Source organism: Myotis brandtii, unplaced genomic scaffold (assembly GCF_000412655.1).
Source record: "Myotis brandtii unplaced genomic scaffold, ASM41265v1 scaffold368, whole genome shotgun sequence".
Classification (NCBI taxonomy): Eukaryota; Metazoa; Chordata; class Mammalia; order Chiroptera; family Vespertilionidae; genus Myotis; species Myotis brandtii.
In genome coordinates, this window is record NW_005364139.1 from 590,442 (window position 1) to 600,077 (window position 9,636).

Here is a 9,636-nt window from a genome sequence, read left to right on the forward strand (position 1 = left end):
TTACACAGGCCGTGTTGTCCACCTGGTTTTCTCGCCCTCTGGCAGAGTGAGGCTGTGCCCTGGGGTGGTGGAATAGGCATAACTTGTATTGAGTTGCAAGACACAAGCAGAGCAGGCGAGCTTCCAGGCTGAGACCAGCCCATAAAGGTTGGGAACCATAATAACCGCGGCTGCACAGAACTGCGCAGGGGGCTTCTGAAAGCTCGGGAACCAGCGTGAGTCAGCAAACATCTCGGCTGGCTCCAAAATGGACCCGCTCAGGCGTGCAGACTGGCAAGACCAGTGTGCTCGACCCACCGCCGGTCTCCCGAGCGGTTCCCACCCGCTGAACCCTGGACACACGAGTTCTCCGCCTTCCGGATCTCCACCTCCCAGAAGGCAGCGAGGGCCGCACGTGTGGCTAATTTCTCAGCGGAAAAGGCGTTGCGCAAGCGCAGAGAGCAGCTCTGGCGGCGACACAGTGGTGCTTGCGCACGGTTCTCTCGGCCCCGCCCACCGGGTTCCGCGCAATCCACGCTTTGCTTATGTCACCACTACGCATGCGCCATGAAAGGAGGGACGCGCTTTCGGGGAAGGGCAGGGGTGGGCCTTGGCCGGGGTCTCACCGCGACTGCGCGGAAGGGAGCCGGACTGTAACATGGCGACTTGCGCTGAAATCCTGCGGAGCGAGTTTCCCGAAATTGACGGACAGGTCTTCGACTACGTAACCGGTGAGCCCAACCGAATCCGCGGGCTGGGGAGGCCAAAGGGGAAGTCGGGTGGGAAAGACTAAGGGAGGGCAGGGCCGGGGCCGCTGTTGGGCCTCTCCTCTGTGTGACCTCTTGTCCCGAGGGCGGGATGGGTCCGGAGCCCGGACTCGGGTCTCGGTCCCGGGGTTAAACTGCTTGTGTGCCCACCCTGCCCCGTGTCTTCCTGGACCTGCCCCGCCCCGCCCCGCCCAGGCGTCTTGCACAGCGGCAGCGCGGACTTCGAGTCCGTGGACGACCTGGTGGAAGCTGTGGGGGAACTGTTGCAAGAGGTGTCCGGGGACAGCAAGGATGACGCGGGCATCAGAGCCGTGTGTCAGCGCATGTACAACACTCTGCGCCTGTACGTGGCGGGGGGCGTGTGGCGAGGTGGGGAGGGTTGGTCGGGAGGCAGGAGGGAGTAAGGTCTGATGGCCCAAGAGCTTGGTCCTCCACCCCTAACTGCGCTTGCCGTCCCTGCCGTGTAGGGCCGAGCCGCAGAGCCAGGGAAACAGCCAGGTGCTGCTGGACGCCCCCATCCAGTTGTCAAAGATCACGGAGAACTACGGTGAGAATGAGGGGAGGTTGACCTAGCTACCCTCTCCTTTCCTCCGCCGCGAGGCCCCGGCCGCCTGCCTCCTGGAGCTCAGAACTCCCGGCACCTCTTTTCCATAGGACAAGATTGTAGAAGCTAGTTGATGTCTTTACTGAAGGCAAAAGAGCCCATTGATGCAGGGAGTAGGGTTGGAGGGTTCTCCAAGCTCTTGGCAATGGTATGAAGCATATGGGCTTTGGAGCTGGACAAACTTGGGTTCACCCACTCCCCACCCCCTATTTTGTGACTTACTAACCAACTGCATGCTCTTGTTAGAGTTGCTTATCAGCTTTGTGTCTGGCTTATATTAGTTACTCAAAATATTAGTTTCCCTTCCCTCAGGGAGAAGGTGACTGCTTTTCTTCTCGTCTACAGACTGTGGCACCAACCTTCCAGGGCTGCTGAAGAGGGAACAGTCCTCGGTGAGGAGGAGGATGAAAGGGAGGGGGGCTGTGTATGGTTGGGGTAGGAGTTGACGGTCTCTAAATACTGGAATATCTTTGTGGGGGATTTCTGAATCTTTAATTCTGTTCATCGTGGATAAATTGAAAGGGTAAACTTGAGGTGCTCTCTCTGAGCCTACACCCGAGGGTGAAATGGTTTTGTTTGGACCCTCAGACAGTGAATGCAAAGAAGCTAGAGAAGGCTGAGGCTCGACTAAAGGCAAAGCAGGAGAAACGTTCAGAGAAGGACACACTCAAGACCAGCAACCCTCTGTGAGTTTAGCAAAAAGGGTTAAGAGAGCAGAACAGTCTCTACAGGGATGAAAGGGTGGTTGAGAGTGCCAAAAGCCATCCATTTCTTCTTTTAAAAGAGTCTTGGAAGAGGCATCAGCCAGCCAGGCAGGCAGCAGAAAGGAGAGTCGGTTGGAATCATCTGGCAAGAACAAATCCTACGATGTGCGAATTGAGAACTTTGACGTGTCTTTTGGCGATAGGTGAGGGAGTGGCAGTGGGGGGGTGTGATGTTTTTCTTTTTCCTATTAAAGGAGAATTTGTAGAGATTAAATGGGGCTAAAAGTAATGTTAGGTTTCTGTTGTTAAACTTGCAGTACACCGATGTCTAGAGCACCCTTTGTCTTCTTCCTGCTGCCCCTGCAGGGTGCTGCTGGCTGGTGCAGATGTGAACCTGGCATGGGGCCGCCGCTATGGGCTAGTGGGCCGGAATGGGCTGGGGAAGACAACATTGTTGAAGATGCTGGCCACCCGGAGCCTGCGAGTCCCAGCCCATATTTCCCTGCTGCACGTAGAGCAGGAGGTTGCTGGAGATGACACCCCTGCCCTGCAGAGTGTGCTGGAGAGTGACACTGTACGAGAAGACCTCCTGCAGCGAGAGCGGGAGCTCAGTGCCCAGGTTGCTGCTGGCAGGTGAAGGCTCCGTGCAGCTGTCCTTCACAGAGTGCCTGCCATAGTGTCATAATCCAAAATTTACATGCCCATCCTAGTGAGCAGGAGAGCTTAGAACTTAGCACTCTCAAGCCCTTGTTCCTTCCACAGTGCCCAAGGCCCTCAATGCTGTGAGCAAGTCCTTCCTGTACTCTGTTCTTGTCCCAGCAACAGGGCAGCCAGTGGTCTGCTTTCCAACAGCATGGGGTGCAGGACATCCTCTTGGACTGCCCCTACTCAGGCTGATTGCTCTGCCCCCCATTTCCTTCCCAGGGCTGAGGGCTCAGAAGCTGCACAGCTGGCAGAAATCTATGCCAAACTGGAGGAGATTGAGGCTGACAAGGCACCTGCCAGGTATTTGAAATTCCCCCTTTCTTCACATTTCACCTTTCCCTTCTGTTACCTGTTCCAACTGGGTTCTTCACTTCTAGGGCATCAGTCATTCTTGCTGGACTTGGCTTTACCCCTAAAATGCAGCAGCAGCCCACCCGGTGAGTGGCCCTTGCCATTCTTGACTGTGAATACTGTTGGCTCTGCCCCTGTGCTGGTGAGCACCCACCTCTCACGCGGCTCTTTCTTTCTTTAGGGAGTTCTCAGGTGGCTGGAGGATGAGACTGGCCCTGGCCCGGGCCCTGTTTGCTAGGTGAGTCTTCTGGGCCTGTATGTGGATATTATGGAGTATGGGCTTGGCACTTAGGGGTTTGCAATGGACCTCTGACCTAAATCCTCAAGCTTTGCGTTCTTTTTCTCCATAGGCCAGATCTTCTGCTGTTAGACGGTAAGTTTGAAATGTGACACCCTAACTTCAGGGTGGGGAAAGGTGGCAACACCCAAGTTCCTACATCTCTAGCCCTTCAATCCCAAATGTGTTCACTTTTTTAGAACCCACAAACATGCTGGATGTAAGGGCCATCCTATGGCTGGAGAATTACCTGCAGGTGAGTGCCTATAGGTGCCGGAGTAGGTTTGGGGGAAGTCTGCCTCCAAGACATCTAGGGGCTGGGAGCTGACTGCCCTCCCAAACTGGGCCTGCTGTCCTGTGACCCCTCAGACGTGGCCCTCCACAATTCTGGTCGTCTCCCACGACCGAAACTTCCTGAATGCCATAGCCACAGACATCATCCACCTGCACAGCCAGCGGCTAGATGGCTACCGGGGAGACTTTGAGACCTTTATCAAAAGCAAGCAGGAGCGACTACTCAACCAGCAGCGTGAATATGAGGCACAGCAGCAGTATCGCCAGCATATCCAGGTGTGGAGCCAGCAGGGCTGAGGGCCCTATCTCATGGGTATTAGATTTGCAGGGCGTGAGGGAGCCTGACCAATGCCTGCACTCATCCACCCGCAGGTTTTCATTGACCGGTTTCGCTACAATGCCAACAGAGCCTCTCAAGTACAGAGTAAACTCAAGATGCTGGAGAAGCTGTGAGTACAATGTCCAATGGCCCTGACTCCTGTTCTCTTAATTTCTGGCCTCATTTTGCAGGCCATCCTTGCCCTCCCAGTATAGGCCCCCCATTTTCTAGAAATCAACTTGAACTTCCTCCCCCGCAAGAAAGTAAGAAGTTTTATACTGTCCTCAAAGAGTTAATCTTGTCCCCAGGCCCTAGTAACCACTAATCTGCTTTCTGTTTGTGTATATTTGTTTATGCTGAACATTTAATATAAATGGAATCATACAATGCGACCCTTGTGTCTGGCTTCTTTTGCTTAGCATAATGTTTTTGAGGGTCATCTCTGTACTAGCACATAGTACTTCATTCCTTTTTATGACAGATAATATTCCATTGTATGGATATTACCATATTTTGCTTATTGATTCATCAGTTGATGGACATTTATGTTTTCTCCTTTTGGCCCTTATGAATAATGCTGCTATGAACATTTGTGTACTAGTTGTGTCGACATATGTTTTCTATTCTCTTGGATGCATACCTAGGAGTGGAGTTGCTGGGTTATATGGTAATTCTATGTTTAACTTTTTAAAAAATACATATTTTTCTTGGTTTCAGAGAAGAAAGGAGAGGGAGAAAGAGATAGAAACATCACTGATGAGAGAAAATCATTGATCAGCTGCCTCCTGCAAGCCACACACTGGGGATCGAGCCCACAACCTGGACATATGCCCTGACCGGAATTGAACTGTGACATGCTTCATAGGCTAAAGCTCAACCACTGAGTCACACCGGCTGGGCTGTCTTTTTTTTTTTTTTTTTTTTTTTTTTAATACTCACATGAGGACATGCTTAGAGAGGAATGGTGAGAGAGAAAGAAACATCAATGGGTTGCCTTCTGTATGTGCCCCAAACCCACAGCCCAGGTATGTGCCCTGACCTGGGATCAGCGGGCAACCTTTTCTTCCAGTGCACACACTCAACTACCTGAGCCGCTCTCTGGCTGGTTACCGTCTTTAATTTTAGCTACCCTCGTGGGTGTGGCATGTTATCTCATTGTGGTTTTGATTTGCATTCCTTAATGACTAAGGGTGGTGAACATTGAAGGTTGAATCTTTTTGTTTTATTTTTGTTTTGCTAATCTTGAAACAACATTTTCTAGAAGTGCTGGTGTTGGAGAGCCTAAAATCATAAGGCTTAGGATTTTTATGACATTGAAACGTACATCATGATATGTTAACTAGAAGGACAAAAAGCTGCAAAAAGAATAATACTATTTTTTTCCAGCATTTAGTAAACTAAAGGAATGTACAGTCATGTGCTGCTTAATGTCAAGGATACATTCTGAGATGTGTTGTTGGGCAGTTTTGTCATTGTGCGAACATCATAGAGTGCACAAATCTAGATGGTATAGCCTACTACACACCTAGGCAGTATGTTAATAGCCTATTGCTCCTAGTCTACAGGTCTTTATGACATGTTATTTCGCTGAATACTGTAGGCATTTGTAATACAATGGTAACTATTTGTGTAACTAAACATACAGTAAAACCCAGCTGGTGTGGCTCGGTGGTTGAGCATCAACCCATGAACCAGGAGGTCACAGTTCAATTCCCGGTCAGGGCATATGCCTGGATTTCAGGCTTGATCCCCAGTAGGGGGCATGCAGGAGGCAGCTGATCAATGATTTTCTCTCATCATTGATGTTTCTATCTCACTCTCTGAAATCAATAAAAATATGTATTAAAAAATGAGAGAGAGAGATGCAGTAGACAAAGGATATTTACAGCAAAAAGTATATAAGTAGCATAGTCATTTATTATCATTATCAAGTATTAGGTGCTGTATTTTATACAACTGGCAGTGCAGTAGGCTTATTTATACCAGCATCACCACAGACATTGTGCTATGACATTATGACTTGGCTCTGATGTGACTAGGTGATAGGAATTTCAGCTTCATTATAACCGTATGGGACCACCCTCATGTATGTGGTCTGTTGTTAACCTTGTTATGTAGTACAAAACTGTCCTCGAAAATAAGAATGTTATCTGGGTGGTGGGACTACAAGCTTTTCTAAGTTTTCTCTGAGCATATATTTCTTGTGTGATGGAACACATGAAAGTCATACATCTAGAGTGCCCCCTCTTTCCTCAGGCCAGAGCTGAAACCCGTGGACAAGGAGCTGGAAGTAGTGATGAAGTGAGTGCTGGGCCAGAGGGGCTGGTTGGAAGCTCTTGTTTCTGGCCACTGCAGTGCTGTTCACCCCCACCCTCCCTCCCACAGGTTCCCTGATGGGTTTGAGAAGTTCTCACCACCAATTCTGCAGCTGGACGAGGTGGATTTCTACTATGATCCTAAACACGTCATCTTCAGCCGTCTCTCCGTCTCTGCTGATCTTGAATCCCGCATCTGTGTGGTATGGTTGTTGTTTCTCTGTTCCAGGAGCTGGGACTCTCCCACCCCAACACGTGCTGGGGATTGGCCCAGATCCTCTGGCTGCAGGGGAAAGAGGTCCACTGGGCAAGAGTCAGGGCCTGAGCCAAGGACTTGGCTATACTTACACTGTCCCCGTGCTCCAGCCTCGCAGGGCTGCCCTGCAGAGGTGAAAAGAAAGCCTGGCATCTGCTACTTTATGAATACTTGAAGCAGTATTCTATCTTGCTCGTCTCTGCTCTCAGTTTTCTTAAACCATGGAACATAGAGGAGAGAGTATAGGCTTCAGGGTCAGACTTCAGATCCTGACTCTGCCATTTCCCAGCTTTGTTACTAAACAGTTTTCTCATCTTTAAAATGGAGATAACGTCTACCTCCCTTGGTTATTGAGAGAATTAAAGCCCCAGCACTTAGTAGGTACTCAGGTATTAGGCTCTCTTTACATATTTATTACCTCCTTCATTTTTCTCTTGAGTTTCTGAAAAATATTTTAGTTGTTGAAAGAGTCATTGGGACTACCCAAGTCCAATTCTCATTTCCTTTCCTTCTGTGTCCTCTACATGTACACTCTAAAGGTCTCATGTTTCTTCTTATAGGTTGGGGAGAATGGGGCTGGGAAGTCTACCATGCTGAAGCTGCTTATGGGGGACCTAACACCTGTTCGAGGCATCAGACATGCTCACCGGTAGGGCCCACACCTTCACTCTCCAACTACCCGTACACTTGTAGCTACATTCTTTATGGTCATGCCTTTCATCCCCTCTTGCACCTTCATTGCTGACTGCAGGAATCTGAAGATTGGCTATTTCAGCCAGCACCACGTGGAACAGCTGGACCTGAACGTCACTGCTGTGGAGCTGCTGTCACGCAAGTTTCCTGGTGTGTTAGGGCTTGGGGTTCAGGAGAAAGTCCCAGGGCTGCTGCCTACAGTTAGGCCTCCTTGGGGAGGTGTTGAGCAGCCCAACAAAGTCTAGGTGTAAGGACAGAGGTATTTGAAGGTGGGGCTGGGGAGAGGGTGAAGGGAGGGAGTTGGGCCATGATCGAATGGGGCCTATTCCAGGACGGCCTGAGGAGGAGTATCGTCACCAGCTGGGCCGATATGGCATCTCTGGAGAACTGGCTGTGCGCCCTGTTGCCAGCTTGTCTGGGGGCCAGAAGAGCCGGGTAGCCTTTGCTCAGATGACTATGCCCTGGTGAGGCCTTATTTTCTAGAATTCTTGCCCTCCCTGTCCTCCTCTAGCCTAGTAGAAAATGATTCTCTTGTCTTTATATCAGAGGAGTTCATGATTTCTCCAACTCCCCATAACTATCCACCTTCCTGGGTTCTGCCTTCCAGCCCCAACTTCTACATTCTGGATGAACCCACAAACCACCTGGATATGGAGACAATTGAGGCTCTTGGCCGTGCTCTCAACAATTTCAGGGTGAGTGTGTCTTCATAATGCCCACTCCTTCCCAGACCTCAGCACTCCTTAGCCCCCCAACCCCCTGAGTGCCTCTGGTCTCCTGTCTTTCAGGGCGGCGTGATTCTGGTATCCCACGATGAGCGCTTCATCAGGCTGGTGTGCCAGGAGTTGTGGGTGTGCGAAGGAGGCGGCGTCACCCGGGTCGAGGGGGGATTTGACCAGTACCGTGCTCTTCTCCAGGAACAGTTCCGCCGTGAGGGCTTCCTCTAGGCCCAACAAGCTGAGGGCTATGCCCAGGACATGGACTGGTCTCTCAGACCCCTGGGCCACCATGTAGGCAACCATCTCCAGGCCACGGACCTCCCCTGACTTTGGGGACAGCCTTATTCCCAAATCTCTCCTTTTGACTGGAGCATGCTCTGCACAATCCAGGGAACCACATCTTAGGGTCTGTGAGGACTGGTCTTCTAAGTGGAAGGGGTAGGGGGGTACCCTCTGGGGTTATAGTCCTCCACTGCCCCAGCTCTGACTGGGCCCCAGGTGGCTGCTGTGTAAATTAAATCTTCTTGCCTCATCTCTGCTGTTCCCTGGCAGGGCTGCAGTGTGTTAAGGGGTGTGGGCTCTCTGATTTGTTATTCTCCTGTGACATTTGTATCAATCACAAAGAGGAGGTTATAGCATCACCAGCCTTGACCCTGGAAGGAGACATCACTAAAGCCACTGGGGCTCAGAGGTCACCTGCCTGACCTTGCAGTGGGCTGGGCTGTTGAATGAAGGGCAGTGTGTTACATCACTGTGGGCTTGGCCTCACTGCTTAAGAGAGTGAACTGATTCTGTAATCCTGCAGCTTTAGACATGGTTTGTCATCTGCTTTCTCCTGTGGTCTCTGGCCCAGGCTCACCCTGCTTCTCTGATCTGGACCTTCAGAAGGGGCTGAAGAGAAATTGTCTTTGTCCCTGTTTTGCTTGGGTGGTTTCTTTATTTTTCCCTCTAACCATGTAAGAGGGGCCTGGGAAGATATTGAAAATGGTGTCTAATGGGAAGAAATAGAGCACTTTGTTTTCAAATTAAGCAGTCTTAAGTGTGGGGTGGGATGTTTCACAGAGGTAATCAGATTTATAAATATTGTTTCTCGAGGGCTCAGCTGTATATGTAATTGTTATACAGAAGACACTGACATAGAGACATTGTGTTGCTCTCCGTGATGATGGAGGAAACCAGTCAACTGAAGGAACTTGCTGGCTTCATGGAGAATTATAGTCACAAAGCTCAACCAAGGAATGTTAACTCAGCTGGTGAGGTTATTATAGTGCAGGTAGGTGGAGGGAGATACCTGTTTTTGGAGTAAAGGAGAATAAAGACAGGAAGTCTCTGCTGATTTACTACAGAACAGGCAGTGATGGATGAATGAAAACAGCAGAAGAGCCACTAATCATCCTGCCTCCTCAGCCTCTCTCACTCCCTTTCAGAAGTCCAGAGGAGAGGTTCTTCCAACTGTGTCTGTGGCTTTGTGAATCCTCATGCTCCTAAGAGCCTTCTCACAGCCCCCATCGCTTCTGCCAACCTCAGACCTGCAGATGGGCCAGTCAGGGGCCATCTGGTGTGTGATTTGTGTCTACCTGTTTGCCAGGCTCAGCCCCTTCACCTCACACAAGCTTGTGAATCCTGATACGAGTTCTCCCAAGTCCTTAAAGT

The 9,636-nt window shown here is 50.3% G+C and overlaps 1 protein-coding gene across 1 annotated transcript; it reads left to right on the forward strand.

Moving 5' to 3' along the window:
• The first annotated feature begins 511 nt into the window (after positions 1-511).
• On the forward strand, positions 512-9,304 carry ABCF3 (ATP-binding cassette, sub-family F (GCN20), member 3). The gene is made up of 21 exons (XM_014544503.1): positions 512-710; positions 942-1,089; positions 1,214-1,293; positions 1,696-1,742; positions 1,939-2,036; positions 2,135-2,257; positions 2,421-2,687; positions 2,979-3,059; positions 3,137-3,196; positions 3,292-3,348; positions 3,461-3,483; positions 3,588-3,643; positions 3,757-3,957; positions 4,054-4,130; positions 6,257-6,301; positions 6,386-6,518; positions 7,132-7,220; positions 7,323-7,414; positions 7,596-7,728; positions 7,872-7,959; positions 8,053-9,304. The coding sequence occupies exons 1-21, from the start codon at positions 638-640 to the stop codon at positions 8,209-8,211; spliced, it is 2,130 nt and encodes a 709-aa protein (XP_014399989.1). The 5' UTR covers positions 512-637; the 3' UTR covers positions 8,212-9,304.
• Positions 9,305-9,636: the final 332 nt, after the last annotated feature.

Excerpts from the sequence above, each read along its gene's own strand:
- ABCF3 (XM_014544503.1), top strand. The coding sequence starts at position 638 with ATGGCGACTTGCGCTGAAATCCTGCGGAGCGAGTTTCCCGAAATTGAC. Across the intron at positions 2,688-2,978 it reads GCCCAGGTTGCTGCTGGCAG|GGCTGAGGGCTCAGAAGCTG; the intron begins GTGAAGGCTCCG and ends TTTCCTTCCCAG. Across the intron at positions 7,415-7,595 it reads GCTGTCACGCAAGTTTCCTG|GACGGCCTGAGGAGGAGTAT; the intron begins GTGTGTTAGGGC and ends GGCCTATTCCAG.